General features: G+C 49.6%; 1 protein-coding gene across 1 annotated transcript in view; it reads right to left on the bottom strand.

Moving 5' to 3' along the window:
• Positions 1–19,368, bottom strand: part of itih5 (inter-alpha-trypsin inhibitor heavy chain 5) — a 33,571-nt gene that overhangs the window by 6,491 nt on the left and 7,712 nt on the right. The window contains 7 exon segments of the mRNA XM_033040154.1: positions 557–610; positions 1,593–2,432; positions 3,308–3,479; positions 10,653–10,769; positions 11,676–11,693; positions 11,695–11,840; positions 15,109–15,347. Of these exon segments, the coding sequence (XP_032896045.1) occupies positions 557–610; positions 1,593–2,432; positions 3,308–3,479; positions 10,653–10,769; positions 11,676–11,693; positions 11,695–11,840; positions 15,109–15,347 (1,586 nt within the window).

Here is a 19,368-nt window from a genome sequence, read left to right as displayed (position 1 = left end):
CCGCTGAGTTACTCCAGCACTCTGTGAAACGTCAACTATCCATGTTCTCCACAGATGCTGCCTGACCCGCTGAGTTACTCCAGCACTCTGTGAAACGTCACCTATCCATGTTCTCCACAGATGCTGCCTGACCCGCTGAGTTACTCCAGCACTCTGTGAAACGTCACCTATCCATGTTCTCCAGAGATGCTGCCTGACCCGCTGATTACTCCAGCACTCTGTGAAACGTCACCTATCCATGTTCTCCCCAGATGCTGCCTGACCCGCTGAGTTACTCCAGCACTCTGTGAGAAACGTCACCTATCCATGTTCTCTACAGATGCTGCCTGACCCGCTGAGTTACTCCAGCACTCTGTGAAACGTCACCTATCCATGTTCTCCACAGATGCTGCCTGACCCGCTGAGTTACTCCAGCACTCTGTGTCTGTCTTTGATAATTGCCGTCCTGATCCAAAGTATAGGCCCCGACACTGTAATTCCCACTGCCTTCAAATGATGGCACAAAATTACAAGCTGAAGGGTCTTTAACGCAAATCTTCAAAGCTCGATCTCTTACCTGATGTTTTTGAAACCACCACTGTCTTCTTGTTCTTGCCGAAGGAGTTGCGGCCTGGAGAAAGAGGCTTCAGTGTTAAACCAGTTTTTGAACTTGGTTCTGCACAAATAACATCTGTTAGACTTTTTAGACTCGGAGAGAGAGGGAGGGGGGGTCGTTGGAGAGGGGGAGGAAGGGGGCAATTGGAGAGAGAGAGGGGAGGACTGTCATTTATGTACCGGCCAATAGAGAGGGCCCGGCGGTAGGCGGTCACGGACCGGGTCCATGGCGGGTGGTGGAGGTCGGCGGAGGACACGTGGTCAGGATCAAAGAGGGACCCGGGGTAGGGTGGGGGGGGTTGGTGCTGGGTGGGGGGATGGGATGGTGGGGGGGGTTGGGTGTGTGGGGGGGATGGGATAGGGAGTGGGAGGGGTGGGTGGGGGGTGCGGTGGGTTGGGGGGATTGTGGGGGGGGGTGGGGTAGTGCTGAGGTTGGGGTGTGGAGGGGTGTGGTGGGAGGGTAAGGTGGGGTGGGGTGGGGTGTGTGGGGTGGGGTGGGTCGGGATGGTGGGGTGGTTAGGGTGTGGGGTGGGGTTGGGGTGTGTGGGGTGGTGGGGAGGGGTGTGGGGTGGGGTGGGGTGGGTCGGGATGGTGGGGTGGTGGTGGGGTTAGGGTGTGGGGTGGTGGTGGTGGGGTTGGAGGGTGGGGGTGTGGGGTTAGGTTGTGGGGTGGGGTTGGGGTGGGGTGGTGGTGGTGGGGTTGGGGTGGGGGGGTGGTGGTGGGGTTGGGGGGGGGGGGGTGTGGGGTTGGGGGGTGGGGGGGTGGGAGGGGTACGGTGTGGGGGGGGGGGGTGGAGTGGGAGGGGTGGGCCAAGAGAACAAAGAGGGTCCATTGGGAACTATAATAAACACTTTGTAACGCTGTCAGTGCCCTTTAGGTGGTGACTCTCTGCATACCGTTACTCACTAAAACACACTTGATTCTAGACTGTACCTCGGTACATGTGCCGATAATAAACCTACAGATGTGCCCCCAATTGCCGCACTAATCCTCCTCACCTGGTTTACTGTTGCTGTGTAAACTCTGCATTCGCTGGTCTTGCGCGGCGAGATTCTCCTCGCCAGCGCCGGCGCCCTGCTCCGTCCCCGCCACCCTGATGGAAGTGAGGGGGGTGAGGAAGTTGTACTCCAGCGAGAGGTTCCTGGCTTTGCCCGCCAGAGTGTCCTTGTCGCTGTTGCTGTCGCTCTGTATGCGGGACCGCAGCAGTTCCTTGATGGTGAGGAAGCTCCAAGCTCTCTGGATCATGTCGGAGTGGCCGTGCTTGTCCTGCTCCGTGCTGGGACTGCCGCCGATGGCCACGTCGGCCTCCAACGTGAGCTGCTTGTCGCTGCTGCTGGCCCTGACCGCCACGTGCAGGTTGCTGCTGCTGCTGTTGTTGACCGCGCCCTTGGCCAGCTTGCCCGCCACCACCAGCTCGGAGCCGTTGAAGTAGTTGGGGAAGGACCTCCGCGTCACGTACTCCACCGCATCTTCCGAGTAGTCCACCCGGATGTCCGAGAGCAGCGGGGTCCCGATCTCGTCGAAGAAGCCTTTCAGCTGGGCCCCGGCGTCCGAATCTTCCCTGATACGCCGCATGGCCCCGCAGTTATCCAGAGCCATGCGCTCCAGGAGCCGGTAGTCCACATCCCTCCCGATCCCCAGCGTGAAGAGGCAGAACCGCTTCTCGATGGCCTTCCTGGTGTTGCTCAAGATCTGGCGAGGCTGGACCACCGAGATGGTCGGCCGGCCGTCCGTCACGAAGATGATCAAAGAAACTCTCCGAAGAGTTTTATCCTGCCGGCCGATGTAGCCCTTCAGCAACTCTGAGCCCGTCTCAATCGCGTCGTTTATATTGGTACCTGGGAGAGGAGGCAGAATGTGGATATCTCACCTTGGTTGGTCCAATATCATCAGACAATAGACAATAGACAATAGACAACAGGTGCAGGAGTAGGCCATTCGGCCCTTCGAGCCAGCACCGCCATTCAATGTGATCATGGCTGATCATCCACAATCAGTACCCCGTTCCTGTCTTCTCCCCATATCCCCTGTATCCGCTATCTTTAAAAGCCCCATCTAGCTCTCTCTTGAAAGTATCCAGAGAACCGGCCTCCACCACCCTCTGAAGAAGTGTTTCCTCACACAGACCTTCAGTTTCCTCCCACACTCCAAAGACGTACAGGTTTGTAGGTTAATTGGCTTGGTGCAAATGCGAAATTGTCCCGTAGTGTGTGTAGGGTAATGTTAGGCTAGATGCAGGAAGATTGTTCCCGATGTTGGGGAGGTCCAGAACAAGGGGTCACAGTTTAAGGATAAGGGGGAAGCCTTTTAGGACCGAGATGAGGAAAACATTTTTCACACAGAGAGTGGTGTATCTCTGGAATTCTCTGCCACAGAAGGTAGTTGAGGCCACAGTTCATTGGCTATATTTAAGAGGGAGTTTGATGTGGCCCTTGTGGCTAAAGGGATCAGGGGGTATGGAGAGAAGGCAGGGACAGGATACTGAGTTGGACGATCAGCCATGATCATATTGAATGGCGGTGCAGGCTCGAAGGGCCGAATGGCCTACTCCTGCACCTATTGTCTATGTTTCTATGTTTCTATGTTAGTGTGCGGGGATCGCTGGTCGGTGCGGACTGGGTGGGCCGAAGGGCCATATCTCTAAGCTAAAAAAAACAAAACTGAGATGCGAGTTCGCAAAGAGTTTGCAAAGTTCAAATGGATCCACATTTACCTCCCGAAGGTGACATGAGGTAGATGTACTTCCTGGCATCTTGGAGGGTGTCTCGGGTCACTGGCACCAGGCCACCATGTTTCCACACCTTGACACGGCCGGAGAAGTTGATGATGTTGAAGTGGTCAATAGGTCGAAGGTCATTGAGGATGGTGAAGAGGGCATCTTTAGTCTGTAAACATAGAGGATACTCAGAGTGAAAACCCTTCACATGAAGCCAATACACCTTGAATGAGTTGCTCGAGCACTTTGCCTCTATTAATATTAGTGTTAATTTAGTTTAGTTTAGTTTAGAGATACATTGGGCTATTAAACACCACAACAAATAAGCTCTGAACTGCAACACACTATCATTCCCCCGAGACATCAGAATCTTGAATTGCATATAATGTGCCACCACCATTATCTATTTTATCGTTTTATCTATTTTATCCTTTTGTTATTTTATGTTGCACGGTGAGCCAGATGCAATGAAATTTCGTTCAGACTTGCATTTGTTGGTGTATTTTTGAATGACAATAAAGTCTTTCATTGATTGAATGATTATTGTTGCACTATATTTGTTATTTATTGAGATTGAGTATGTGTGCATGCGATCTTTTTCTTCTTCTCCCGTCATGTACTATGTCTATTCTGTTGTGCTGCAGCGAGCAAGAATTTCATTCATTCACACAGAGAGTTGTGAGTCTGTGGAATTCTCTGCCTCAGAGGGCTGTGGAGGCAGGTTCTCTGGATGCTTTCAAGAGAGAGCTAGATAGGGCTCTTAAAGATAGCGGAGTCAGGGGATATGGGGAGAAGGCAGGAACGGGGTACTGATTGGGGATGATCAGCCATGATCACATTGAATGGCTCGAAGGGCCGAATGGCCTACTCCTGCACCTATTGTCTATTGTCTATGGGGAGAAGGCAGGACAATGGGGTTGAGAGGGAGAGATAGATCAGCCATGAATGAATGGCGGAGTAGACCTGATGGGCTGAATAGCCTAATTCTGCTCCATTCACTTCTGACCGTATGAACTTATGAACTCATGAACTGCTCGGATATTCCAGGACCTGCCTTCAGCTGCCGAGGACCTGAAAACTTGAGTTCCATGCATTCCATCAACCTCTTCGCATTCTTCTCATTCTTGGTAAGAATGCTTACAATCTAACTCTGACCCTGAGCCTTGGTTATCTCACCTGTGGCCTTTGTGTGCAGGGGGCCAGTAAAATTTGTGTTTTTAGCAAGCCTCTTACAGAGAGCATAGAACAAATATATCATCTGCAGAGTTGGTGTGGGCATGTTGGGCCGAAGGGCCTGTTTCCACGCTGTATCACTCTATGACTATCATCTCTAAACCAAGTACAAAATAACAAAGGGAGACACATTCAGGTCGGCACATAATTTCACGTTTCAGGTCTCTTGTTGTGTTTTATGACTGTTGGCAGACCAATTTCCCTCCTGGGATAAATAAAGTTCTATTGTATCGTATTGCAAGTAAGAATTTCATTGTCCTATCTGGGACAGATGGCAATAAACTCTCCTGACTTGTCTTGACTTGTATCATTAGAGTTGCTGCCTCACAGCGCCAGAGACCCGGGTTCGAACCCGACTATGGCTGCTGTCTGTACGGAGTTTGTACGTTCTCCCCGTGACCTGCGTGGGTTTACCCCGGGTGCTCCGGTTTCCTCCCAACACTCCATAGACGTACAGGTTTGTAGGTTAATTGGCTTCGGTAAAATTGTAAACAGTCAATAGTGTGGGGTGGGGAGATTGCAACCTTCATGTGGTCCTCCCTGTTTCGACGAATGCAATCAACCTTGCATGCACAATCAAATAAGATCAAATAGAACAAGTTGTCCTACAACTTCAAGCTGTGCACGCAATATGCAAGAAGAAGAGTCAATAGTGTGTAGGATAATGTTAATGTGCGGGGATAGCAGGTTGGCGCGGGCTTGGTGGGCCGAAGGGCCTGATTCCATGTTGCATCTCTAAACTAAACTAACCCAAACTAAACTAAATTAAACAGTAAAGCACAGAGACGGGTCAGAACATGATGCCAAGACAAACTCGTATCTGCCTGCACGTGACCCATATCCCTCCATTCCCTGCATATCCATGTGCTGATCTAAAAGCCTCTTCAAACCCACTATCGTATCTCCTCCACCACCACTCCTGGCAGCACGCTCCAGGCCCCCGCAACATTTTCTGTAAATAAAACTTGCCCCGCACATCTCCTTTAATCTTTGTCCCTCTCACCTTAAAGCTCTGCCCTCTAGTCTTTGACCTTTCCATCCTGGGAGAAAGGTTCTGACTGTCTACCATGTCTCGGCCCCTCATCATTTTACATCCGATAGAAATATAGGACTCCCCACAACCTCCAGCGATCAAGAGAAATCACTCCATGACTGTCCAACCTCTCCCTGTACCTAATACCTTCTGATCCGCCATGATCAGCCACGTGATCAGGACGCGAAAAGTGATGACATTTCAAGGGGGAAAAGCGATGAAAATTTCAGGACGCGAAAATCGACGAAAATTCAGGGCGCAATAAGTGACGAAAATTCAGGGCGCAATAAGTGACGAAAATTCAGGACACGAAAATCGACGAAAATTCAAGAGGCGAAATGCGACAAAATTTCAGGGCGCAATAAGTGACGAAAATTCAGGACGAGAAAAGCGACCAATATTTCAGGTCACGATAAGGGCCGAATGGCCTACTCCTGCACCTATTGGCTATTGATCCTGGCATCATTCTGGTTAACCTCCTCTGCACCCTTTCCAAAGCCTCAACATCCTGCATCTGTACACTGTGGTTGACTAGATTGTAATCATATAATCATGAATGAATGAATAAGTTTATTGGCCAAGTATTCACATACAAGGAATTTGCCTTGGTGCTCCGCCCGCAAGTGACAACATGACATACAGTAACAGTTAGGATTGACGCATAAAACATTAAACATTAATAATAAAACATTAGCAATTAAACATGTGAATTAAATAAAATATCAGAACAAAAGGAGGCTACAGATTTTTGGTTATTGAGTAGAGCAACTACTCATGGATAAAAACTGTTTTTATGTCTGGCTGTGGCAGCTTTGACAGTCCGGAGTCGCCTTCCAGAGGGAAGTGATTCAAAGAGTTTGTGGCCAGGGTGAGAGGGGTCAGAGATGATCTTGCCCGCTCGCTTCCTGGCCCTTGCAGTGTACGGTTGGTCAATGAGGGGAAGGTTGCAGCCAACAGTCCGGAATCGCTTTCCAGAGGGAAGTGATACTTGTAAGCTTGCATCAATAGTCTTTCCGCTGAGCGGCTAGCGTGCAACAAAGGCTTTTCACTGTACCTCAGTACACGTGACAATAAACTAGACTGAACTGAACTGGGAACTTTAAGGCATTGCACATTGCAGATGGCTTTTTACTTTTTTCCATTATTTTTATTCTTTCACATCTGAATGAATGAATCTCTTTGTTGTCATTGCACATGGTACAACGAAATGTAAAAGTCAATCCCACGGTGCGATTCACAAGAGCAATTTTAAATATATAAGAAAAGGTAAAAATATATACATATAAAAAAAAATTACAGATAAATAACAATAGCAGCTGAGGTAGAACCATTCAGTTGAATGTGAGTGTTATTTCTTATTTTGCATTGTTAAGTTCACGTATGGCTATGGGGTAGAACCTGTCTCTGAGTCTGTTTGTGCGAGTTTTGAAAGGCCTGTACCGTCTGCCAGAGGGCAGCAGGTGGAACAGGTTGTGTCCAGGGTGGGAAGGTGTCCTTCAGGATGTTGGCTGCCCTGCCAAGGCAGCGTGAGCTGAAGATGTCCTTCAGGGAGGGCAGTGGGCAGCCAGTGATTTTTTGTGCGATGTTGATGACCCTTTGAAGGGCTCTCCTGTCCGCTGTAGAGCAGCTGGCATACCATGTGGTTATACAGCACGCCAGCACACTCTCGATGGAGCAGCGGTAGAAGGACATCTGTGTTATTCTTACAGTACAAGGCCATAAATCTAATTCACAGATGCTGGTATCTCCCATTCGATGTTTTTGAAAGCAGTTTCAGCTTGAGTTGTTAAAAATCTGCAGAGAACTTCACAGATCACGCGAATAATCCGTGTATTTCCAGCAAAGAATGATTTACGGGAAAATTAAAATAAAGCTCCATCTAAGACAATGGTCATTCTAATCGCGCAGCTGACTCTGTGACTGGATGAGTTCCTGAAACATTAATCATAGGTCAGATCGACACAGAGTGCTGGAGTAACTCAGCGGGTCAGGCAGCATCTGTGGAGAACATGGAGAGGTGACGTTTCACAGAGTGCTGGAGTAACTCAGCGGGTCAGGCAGCATCTGTGGAGAACATGGATAGGTGACGTTTCACAGAGTGCTGGAGTAACTCAGCGGGTGCAGCAGCATCTATGGAGCTAAGGAAATAGGCAACGTTTCGGGTCGAAACCCTTCCGGGTTTCGGCCCGAAACGTTGCCTATTTCCGGAAGGGTTTCGGCCCGAAACGTTGCCTATTTCCTTCGCTCCATAGATGCTGCTGCACCATAACTCAGCGGGTCAGGCAGCATCTGTGGAGAACATGGATAGGTGACGTTTCACAGAGTGCTGGAGTAACTCAGCGGGTCAGGCAGCATCTGTGGAGAACATGGATAGGTGACGTTTCGCAGAGTGCTGGAGTAACTCAGCGGGTCAGGCAGCATCTGTGGAGAACATGGATAGGTGACGTTTCGCAGAGTGCTGGAGTAACTCAGCGGGTCAGGCAGCATTAGGGTTGCCAACTGTCCCGTATTAGCCGGGACATCCCATATTTTGGGCTAAATTGGTTTGTCCCGTACGGGACCGCTCTTGTCCCGTATTTGACCGCTACTACTCGGGTCGAGGGGATTGTCGGGTCGGAGCGCCACGTCCGGCCCCGCCTCACCCGTCCCGATGTGGTGCAGCCCATGGAGTGCAGCAGCAGCAGCAGCAGCAGCAGCGCCTCGCCCGTGGCCCCGTCGGTCGGTCGGCAGCCCGGCCAGCTGTCCGACCTTCGGACCTTCGCTTACCGCCGACACCACCACCACCCCTCCTTCTCACGGCCGATCATCGAACACAGAGCCCAGCGACGGGATAGCTGAGGAGTTTTGGCTCAGGCCACGCGATGTCGCGCGCAAAGTCCGGCACCCGGGCCAAATCTCCTCAGCTGGCCCGCCGGCTGGGCTTTGTGTGCAGTCCAGCACCCGGGGCCAACTCATCATTCATCCAGCCACGGCCGAGTCGGTCAAAGAATTGCCGCCGGGAATTTGTACCGAAATTTGACCTTTTGTCCCTTATTTGGGAGTGAGAAAGTTGGCAACCCGAGGCAGCATCTCTGGAGTAAAACAAGGGGTGACATTTCAAGTCAATAGACAATAGACAATAGACAATAGACAATAGGTGCAGGAGTAGGCCATTTGGCCCTTCGAGCCAGCACCGCCATTCAATGTGATCATGGCTGATCATCCCCAATCAGTACCCCGTTCCTGCCTTCTCCCCATATCCCCTGACTCCGCTATATTTAAGAGCCCTATCTAGCTCTCTCTTGAAAGCATCCAGAGAAGCTGCCTCCACCGCCCTCTGAGGCAGAGAATTCCACAGACTCACAACTCTCTGTGAGAAAAAGAGTTTCCTCGTCTCCGTTCTAAATGGCTTACCCCTTATTCTTAAACTGTGGCCCCTGGTTCTGGACTCCCCCAACATCGGGAACATGTTTCCTGCCTCTAGCGTGTCCAAGCCCTTAACAATCTTACCAGTCGGGGCCCTTCTTCAGACTGGTTTTCCGGCAGGTCCGCTCAACAATCCGTATTCCAGGCGTACACTGGACCTATCCCCCAACTCCTTCTCTGCTACATAAAATCCAGTCTGGGGAAGGGTCCCGACCCGAAATGTCACCTATCCATGTTCTCCAGAAACGCTGCCTGATCCTCTGCATTACTCCAGTACTTTGTGTCTATCTTTGGTATAAACCAGCATCTGCAGTTCTTTGTTTTATACATTAATCATAGTGTTCAGTTACAATCAATGAGACCAGTGGGGGATAAATCTCCAAATCCAAAAATATTAATAAAGTCAAAATGCATCAACACAATATTTTTACACGGGATGGAACATTGGAGAAGTCTCTCCATCTTTGAGAAATGTGAGATGTCAGGAGAACAATCTTGGAAAGATGATCAGGCTAATCATTTTTGGGGCCTTGAGCCAAATTATTGATTAGATACATGGGTCAAACGCAGGCAGGTGGGACTGGTGTGGATGGGACATGTTGTTCGGTGTGGGCAAGTTGGGCCGAAGGGCCTGTTTCCACGCTGTATCACTCTATAACTCTATCATCTCTCAACCAAGTACAAAATAACAAAGGGAGACACATATCAAGGGCGGCACAGTAGCATATGCCTGAGACCCAGCTTTGATCCTGACTACGGGCGCTGTCTCTACAGAGTTTGTACGTTCTCCCTGTGACCGTGTGGGTTTATTTCTGGTGCTCTGGTTTCCCCCCACACTCCAAAGACGTACATGCATGGAACTCAAGTTTTCAGGTCCTCGGCAGCTGAAGGCAGGTCCTGGAATATCCGAGCAATTCATGAGTTCATAAGTTCATAAGGTCAGAAGTGAATGGAGCAGAATCAGGCCATTGGGCCCCATCAGGTCTACACCGCCATTCAATCATGGTTGAACTATTTTTCCCCCTCAACCCCATTGTCCTGCCTTCTCCCCATAGACAGTAGACAATAGACAATAGGTGCAGGAGTAGGCCATTCGGCCCTTCGAGCCAGCACCGCCATTCAATGTGATCATGGCTGATCATCCCCAATCAGTACCCCGTTCCTGCCTTCTCCCCATATCTCCTGACTCCGCTATCTTCAAGAGCCCTATCTAGCTCTCTCTTGAATACCAAGTGTGTGTAGGGATAGTGGCAGTGCGCGGGGATCGCTGGTCGGCGCGGACTCGGTGGGCCGAAGGGCCTGTTTCCACGCTGCGTCTCTATAATAATAATAATGGATGGGATTTATATAGCGCCTTTCTAATACTCAAGGCGCTTTACATCGCATTATTCATTCACTCCTCAGTCACATTCGGTGGTGGTAAGCTACTTCTGTAGCCACAGTTGCCCTGGGGCAGACTGACGGAAGCGTGGCTGCCAATCTGCGCCTACGGCCCCTCCGACCACCACCAATCACTCACACACATTTACACACAGGCAAAGGTGGGTGAAGTGTCTTGCCCAAGGACACAATGACAGTATGCACTCCAAGCGGGATTCGAACCGGCCACATCTCTATACTAAACTAAACTAAAAAGGCATGCAGTTTTGTGATCAACGGGAAGGGGTCCACCTGTTTTATCTTGTGTCCACGCATCGAGGCACTTGTGTCGATCACAAACACCACATTCTTTGGCACAGCGGGAAGATCCTTTGGAGCAAAATAATGAACAAAATACCCATTCTGAACCTGTAAAAGGAACAACAAGAACCTTAATATAACTCTGCATGGTAAGAGGCAATAAAATATAATTGTTTTATGGGTATTAGCAATATAAATAGAACATACAACGCAGGAACAAGCCCTTTGGCCCACAATGGATAGGTTAGGTTGAGTGGGATATGGGGCTAGAGTGGGCATGTGGGATTATTGTAGACGGGGCATGTTGATATTGATTGATTGATTATACCTTTAATAATCCTTTACAGGAAATTACAGTGCCACGACAGCTTCAAGACAGACATAACAGCACACATTTCCTCAAATGGTTTCCATACTTAACAAGTTAAAATACAAGTTAAAATACAAGTTAAAATACAATTAATTTAAAAAAAAGTGCAGTTATTTATGCACATTATATAACCTTATAGCAGCTGGTAAACAGGACTTCCTATGTCTCTCAGTTTTGCACATTGGTGCAATCAGCCTCTGACTGAAGATGCTGCTCTTGATCACCTTCAGGGCATGGAGTGGGTGAGTGGGGTTGGTCATTATTTGCATGGGCATGTTGGGCCGTAGGGCCATTTCAGGTTATAGACAATAGACAATAGGTACAGGAGTGGGCCATTCGGCCCTTCGAGCCAGCACCGCCATTCAATGTGATCATGGCTGATCATCCCCAATCAGTACCCCATCCATTCCATCATATCATTGCATCCACACTGTTCTAAGATCAACACGAAATGCTGGAGTAACTCAGCCGTAAAGCCAGCATCTCTGGAGAGAAGGAATGGGCGACGTTTCGGGTCGAGACCAGACTGATGCTGCCTCACCCGCAGAGTTTCTCCAGCATTTTTGTCCACCTTGGAACATCTAGATGTTCTACAAATAAGAGAACTCGGACACAGAATGAAGGGAGAATATCACGGACAATACCTGTATTTCGCCAGCGCCCTAGTTCCCTGTTGACATCGTATCTAAGAATGAAGTCTCCCAGAGCTCCATTCTCAGCAATGCCAACTTGCTGTTTGACGGTCGGTCTAAACTTGACATGGGCTGATGTCTTGTCTCTGTTGATCTTGGTGGATGGAGGAGGTGGACCTGTAACAGCAAAGAACGGAAACGTGGAAGACTTGCGGTCACTGTGGCGCAGCGGTAGAGTTGCTGCCGTACAGCGAATGCAGCGCCAGAGACCCGGGCTCGTCTGCACGGAGACCCGGGTGCTGTCTGTACGGAGTTTGCACGATCCCCTTGTGGGGTTTCTCCGAGATCTCCGGATTCCTCCCACACTCCAAAGACGCACAGGTTTGTAGATTAATTGGCTTGGTAAGTGTAAACATCGTCCCTCCAATTTCCTACAATTTGACGACCTCGAAAAGATCATCCACACATTCATCTCCGCCCGCCTCGATTACTGCAACTCCCTTTACACTGGCATCAGCCAATCTTCCCTGACCCGCCTGCAACTGGTCCAAAACGCCGCAGCGAGACTCCTGACGGGCACCCGAAAAAGGGACCACATCATCACCCCGATCCTGGCCTCTCTCCACCGGCTCCCTGTGTGGTTCTGGACCAATTTCAAGCTCCTTCATTATGTCTACAAAGCCCTTAACGGGCTTGCCCCCACCCGAAACATCACCCATTGCTGCTTGTCCTGCTGAGTTACTCCAGCTTTATTGTGTCTATCTTCTGTAAGTTGAGATGAATTGAACAATCACTAGTCAGAATATCGAGTGGTGCTTCCAACCCAGCGGTATGAATATTGACTCTTCTAACTTCGTACCCCTTGCTTTCCCTCTCTCTCCTTCTCCCCCCCCCCCCCCCCCCCCCCCCCCCCCCCTTGTTCTCCGACTAGCCTCACATGTTGAAGACATTAAGACTTTATTCCTTGGAGCGCAGGAGGATGAGGGGTGATCTTGTAGAGGAACAGAAGGTGATGAGAGGAATAGATTAGGTGAGTGCACAGAGTCTCTTGCCCGGGATAGGGGAATCGGGAACCAGAGGGCATAGGTTTAAGGTGAGGTGGGGGGGGGGGGGGAAGATTTCATAGGAACCTGAGGGGCAACCTTTTTACAAAAAGGGTGGTAGGTGTGTGGAACAAGCTCATCATCATTCATCACCGTTGAAAACATTAGCGACAGACGCATTGGCGGTGGTTTCCGACAGGAACGGTGACGGACGCACCACACGTCCCCGTCCTCCAGTTCCTGCGGACATCCGCCGCTGGAAGTCTAGGATGTTGGTGTGTGTGTGTGTGTGGTTTATCATCGTTCCTTACAATGCTACGTACGGCAGTGATCGCAACTTCTACTGAAGGGTGGATGGCCGTTGGCTCGCTAGAAGCTCATACGCCCTTTGACGGGTCTTGTTTTTGGGCCTGCTGGGGGTCCACAGCCCCCACCTCACCTGGCAAACCAGGTGGGGGAGACGGTTTAGTCGCCGACTATCCGACCCTGGAGCAGGTAGCACGGGATTACATGGTACCCGTGGCGGGGGGAACTCCCCCTGACTTGACTTGCTGCCGGAGGAAATAGTTGCGGCAGGTACTAAGGGTTAAAGGAACATGGACCATATGTGGGCAGGTCATATGCTGAGAGAATGGAGCAGCTGGGCTTGTACACTGTGGAGTTTAGAAGGATGAGAGTCCAGAACCAGGGGCCACAGTTTAAGAATAAGGAGTAAGCCAATAGACAATAGACAATAGGTGCAGGAGTAGGCCATTCGGCCCTTCGAGCCAGCACCGCCATTCAATGTGATCATGGCTGATCATCCCCAATCAGTACCCTGTTCCTGCCTTCTCCCCATATCCCCTGACTCCGCTATCTCTAAGAGCCCTATCTAGCTCTCTCTTGAAAGCATCCAGAGAACCGGCCTCCACCGCCCTCTGAGGCAGAGAATTCCACAGACTCACCACTCTCTGTGAGAAAAAGTGTTTCCTCGTCTCCGTTCTAAATGGCTTACCCCTTATTCTTAAACTGCGGCCCCTGGTTCTGGACTCTCATCCTTCTAAACTCCAGAGTGTACAAGCCCAGCTGCTCCATTCTCTCAGCATATGACAGCCCCGCCATCCTAGGAATTAACCTTGTAAACCTACGCTGCACTCCCTCAATAGCAAGAATGTCCTTCCTCAAATTAGGAGACCAAATAGGTGGCACTAGTGTAGATGGGGCAGCTTGGTTGGCATGGACAGGTTAGACGGAAGGGCCTGTTTCCATGCTACATGATGCTATGCTCCTCTCTCTTCAACATTGTTTTGCTCATTATTGTTATGTGTACCGAGGTACAGTGAAAAGCTGTTTTGTTGTGTGCTATACAGTCAGCGGAAAGACTATACATGATTACAATCAAGCCTCCCACAGTGCACAGATAAAGTTTAGAGAATGACTAAGTCCGATAAAATTCAATTATTCATGGTCCAAGGGTCTCCAATGAGGTAGATGGGAGGTCAGGACCGCTCTCTAGTTGGTGAGAGGACGGTTCAGTTGCCTGATAACAGACGGGAAGAAACTCTCCCTGAATCTGGAGGTGTGCGTTCGTTTTCACACTTCTGTACCTCCTGCCCAATGGGAGAGGGGAGAAGAGAGAGTGGCCGGGGTGCGACTGATCCTTGATGATGCTGCTGGCCTTGCCGAGGCAGCGTGAGGTGTAGATGGAGTCGATGGAAGGGAGGAGGTTGGCTTCATAGCAAAAGGATTTGAGTATAGGAGCAGGGAGGTTCTACTGCAGTTGTACAGGGTCTTGGTGAGACCACACCTGGAGTATTGCGTACAGTTTTGGTCTCCAAATCTGAGGAAGGACATTATTGCCATAGAGGGAGTGCAGAGAAGGTTCACCAGACTGATTCCTGGGATGTCAGGACTGTCTTATGAAGAAAGACTGGATAGACTTGGTTTATACTCTCTAGAATTTAGGAGATTGAGAGGGGATCTTATAGAAACTTACAAAATTCTTAAGGGGTTGGACAGGCTAGATGCAGGAAGATTGCTCCCGATGTTGGGGAAGTCCAGGACAAGGGGTCACAGCTTAAGGATAAGGGGGAAATCCTTTAAAACCGAGATGAGAAGAACTTTTTTCACACAGAGAGTGGTGAATCTCTGGAACTCCCTGCCACAGAGGGTAGTCGAGGCCAGTTCATTGGCTATATTTAAGAGGGAGTTAGATGTGGCCCTTGTGGCTAAGGGGATCAGAGGGTATGGAGAGAAGGCAGGTACAGGATACTGAGTTGGATGATCAGCCATGATCATATTGAATGGCGGTGCAGGCTCGAAGGGCCGAATGGCCTACTCCTGCACCTAATTTCTATGTTTCTATGTTTCTATGTTTTGCGTGCCAACTGTGAGTCTCAAAGCTGCTCCATTTTGGAGGTTACCTGTGGCGCTGTGATTGTTGTCCCTCAGAGGGGCGACCTCCAGGAAGGTGATCCCGGAATTCTCGGTCAAGTGGATCTCCACCAGAAGCTTCGGAATGATTTGATTTGGGCGAACACTGATGGCGTGTGTGTATTTTCCCAGACGCCTCTCCAGCAGCTCCTCGTACGTCAAAAGGAACAAAACCTTGGTCCTGCCGGGCAGATTTGCGATCACGGTGAAGACCTCCACCTCACTCTCTCTGTTGGAGAACAGTGGATGGTCAGTTGGATTATTCTGTGTCCCGTTTCTGTTGCATATGCAATGTTTAACAAGTTTAATGGAAAATAAATCACAGTTAACACTTTGTGTTGTAACCGAGGATTACACGCCCCCGGGGATAAATGGGACTACTGTGTATACGGCGAGCTTCAAATACCTGGGAGTCCACATCGCAGAGGATCTGACATGGACAACACACACTGCCGCGATGGTGAGAAAGGCAAGGCAGTGCCTTAACCACCTCAGGCAGCTGAGGAAATTCAGAGTCTCTCCGAGGATCCTTCAATCCTGCTACTCTGGTGCAGTAGACAATAGACAATAGACGCAGGAGTAGGCCATTTGGCCCTTCGAGCCAGCACCGCCATTCAATGTGATCATGGCTGATCATCCACAATCAGTACCCCGTTCCTGCCTTCTCCCCATATCCCCAGACTCCGCTATTTTTAAGCCCTATCCAGCTCTCTCTTGAAAGCATCCAGAGAACCTGCCTCCACCGCCCTCTGAGGGAGAGAATTCCACAGACTCAGTAGAATTCCACAGTAGAAAGTATCCTGACTGGAAACCTCTCGATCTGCTCTGCCCAGGACAGGAAGGCTCTGCATTGAGTAATGCGTTCGGCCGAACGCACCATGGGAACTACACTCGCCCCCCCTGCAGGACCTATACACCAGGAGGTGCAGATCCGAGCCAGCAACATTATGGGGGACCCCTACCCCCCCAGCAACGGACTGTTCCAGCTGCTACGGTCAGGCAAACGCCTCCGCTGTCACGCTGCGAAGACAGAGAGGATGAGACGGAGTTTCTTCCCACAGGCCATCAGGGCTGTAAACTCTGATCTCACCAGGGGCGTAAATACGGTTGTGTCTTTTTTGTGTTTAATACCATAGACTATATGTTTAGTTTAGTTTAGTAATTTAGTGTAGTGTACCACAACAAAACAGCTTTTGTTGTGCGTGAACCAGTCAGCGGAAAGACAATACATGATTACAATCCAGCCATCCACAGTGAGTTACTCCAGCAGTTTGTGCTTTGCCCACGATTCCAGCATCTGCAGTTCCTTGTGTCTCCCCCATCCTACCTGTATGACTGAGGAGCACCTTCAGCAACAGACTGGTTCCACCAAGATGTGGCACAGAACGCCACAGGAGATCCTTCTTCCCTGTGGCTATCAAACTGTACATTCCTCCCCGCTTCTGTCGTGGGTAGAGTGACCCTTCCCCCCCCCCCCCCCCCCCCCCCCGCCCCCCCATCTTTGCACGTTCCCAATCCTTTCCTCTCATCCCCTTTAAGTTCCTGTTCCATGCATCTTATGTTTTTATGACTGTTGGCAGACCAATTTCTCTCCTGGGATAAATAAAGTTCTATCATATCGTATCAGTATTATGTATTATTGTAGATGCGATGGTTTCTTAAAACCTGTAAGAAGGGTCCTAATCCGAAACGTCACCTTTCCATTTTCTCTAGAGATGCTGCCTGACCCGCTGAGTCATTTGTGCCACAGAACTCTCTGCCACAGAAGGTAGTTGAGGCCAGTTCATTGGCTATATTTAAGAGGGAGTTAGATGTGGCCCTTGTGGCTGAAGGGATCAGGGGGTATGGAGAGAAGGCAGGTACAGGATACTGAGTTAGATGATCAGCCATGATCACATTGAATGGCGGTGCAGGACTTGAAGGGCCGAATGGCCTACTCCTGCACCTATTGTCTATGTTTCTATTTGTTTTAGATTAACATGGGTTTTTTGGCATTGTATTTACATGCAATCAACAGAATGGTTTTTCTCCAGCAAATTACTATTTGTCGTTTGTGAGTTCTCCCAGAAACACAGACACTTTGTTGGACATTGATCGGAGATGATATTCTGGTAACCCAGCCAAGTTGGCCTTGAGAGTTGGGATTGGCTTGTGTGTTCTCCTCGGGGGATGGTTTCACAAGCAAGCTTTATCCTGTTCTCTCTCTCAGTGTCCTCATCCCACCAGCCAAGACCGGGAATCAAACCCGGAGTCCTTCCGGTCAGTATGCCTTCGCCAATCAGCGGGATAAACTCATTGAACCATCAAGCAATCTGGAATTGTTGAATGTTGGATGTGGCAACAAAGGCTATTCAGCCCACTAAGCCCAGAACAAGTACATAGTGATTTCATTCCTTTATTCTGAGGCTATGACCTCTGGTCCTAGACTCTCACACCACTGGAAACATTCTCTTTAAGAAATAGAAATCGGACATTCTTGCTATTGAGGGAGCGCAGCGTAGGTTTACAAAGTTAATTCCCGGGATGGCGGGACTGTCATATGCTGAGAGAATGGAGCGGCTGGGCTTGTACACTCTGGAGTTTAGAAGGATGAGAGGTGATCTCATTGTAACATATAAGATTGTTAGGGGCTTGGACACGCTAGAGGCAGGAAACATGTTCCCGATGTTGGGGGAGTCCAGAACCAGGGGCCACAGTTTAAGAATAAGGAGTAAGCCATTTAGAACGGAGACGAGGAAAAACCTTTTCTCACAGAGAGTGGCGAGTCTGTGGAATTCTCTGCCTCAGAGGGCGGTGGAGGCCGGTTCTCTGGATGCTTTCAAGAGAGAGCTAGATAGAGCTCTTAAAAATAGCGGAGTCAGGGGATATGGGGAGAAGGCAGGAATGGGGTATTGATTGGGGATGATCAGCCGTGATCACATTGAATGGCGGTGCTGGCTCGAAGGGCCGAATGGCCTACTCCTGCACCTATTGTCTATTGTCATTCCTTTATTCTGAGGCTATGACCTCTGGTCCTAGACTCTCACACCACTGGAAACATTCTCTTTCAGCGATAGGAGCAGAATTAGGCCATTCGGCCCATCAAGTCTACTCCACCATTCAATCATGGCTGATCTATCTCTCCCTCCTAACTCAATTTTCCAGCCTTCTCCCCATAACCCCTGTCACCCGTACTAATCAAAAATCTATCTGTCTCTGAGAAGGGTCTCGACCTGAAACGTCACCCATTCCTTCTCTCCAGAGATGCTGCCTGAGTCGCTGAGTTACTCCAGCATTTTGTGTCTAACTTCGATCTGAACCAGTATCTGCAGTTCTTTCCTACACGTCTATCTATCTCCACCTTAAATATATCAATTGTCGGCCTCCACAGCCGTCCGTGACAATGAATTCCACAGATTCACCACCCTCTGACTAAAGAAATTCCTCCTCATCTCCTTCCTAAAGAAACATCCTTTAATCCGGAGGCTATGCCCTCTTTCTTTACCTAGATTCTCCCATCCTCTCCACATCCACTCGATCCACCCAGAGTAAAAATCTGAAATTGCTCCTCATCTCCTTCCTAAAGAAATGTCCTTTTAATCCGAAGTTATGACCTCTGGTCCTAGACTCTCCCACCAGAGGAAACATTCTCTGAGTGATAGAAGCAGAATTAGGCCATTCGTCCCATCAAGTCTACCCCCACCTAATTAGTGTGGTCAGGTAGCATTTGTGGAGGGGGATGGCCAGACAACATTTCGGTTTGGGACTTTCTTCAGACTGAAGACTAACCAGAGCTTTAGACTTTAGACCTCGGAGATACAGTGTGGAAAGAGGCCTTACAGCCCACCGAGTCCGTGCCCACCTGCGATCGCCCTGTACACTAGCACTATCCTACACACTAGGGACAATTTCCCTGCACGTCTTTGGAGTGTGGGAGGAAGCCGGAGCTCCCGGAGAAAACCCACGCAGTCCCAGGGAGAACGTGCATCAGATTCAGATTCAGATTCAATCTTTATTGGCATTGTGCAGTGTACAGTACAGAGACAACGAAATGCAGTTAGCATCTCCCTAGAAGAGCGAACATCGAATAATGAACAGTAAAATATATATACGTACAAACAGTAGTAGTAGTGCAATTTTTCTGGGAGAAGGAGTGTCTGGTGGGGGGGGGGGGGTGACTGGCAATCACCAAGGTGCAGAGTTAAATAGTGTAACAGCCACAGGGAAGAATCCGTCCGGCAACGGAGAGACCTGTAGCGCCTCCCGGATGG

Source organism: Amblyraja radiata, chromosome 21 (assembly GCF_010909765.2).
Source record: "Amblyraja radiata isolate CabotCenter1 chromosome 21, sAmbRad1.1.pri, whole genome shotgun sequence".
NCBI classification, from domain to species: Eukaryota; Metazoa; Chordata; class Chondrichthyes; order Rajiformes; family Rajidae; genus Amblyraja; species Amblyraja radiata.
The sequence above is the reverse complement of the archived record's forward strand: the minus strand, read 5'-3'. Positions and strand labels throughout refer to the sequence as shown.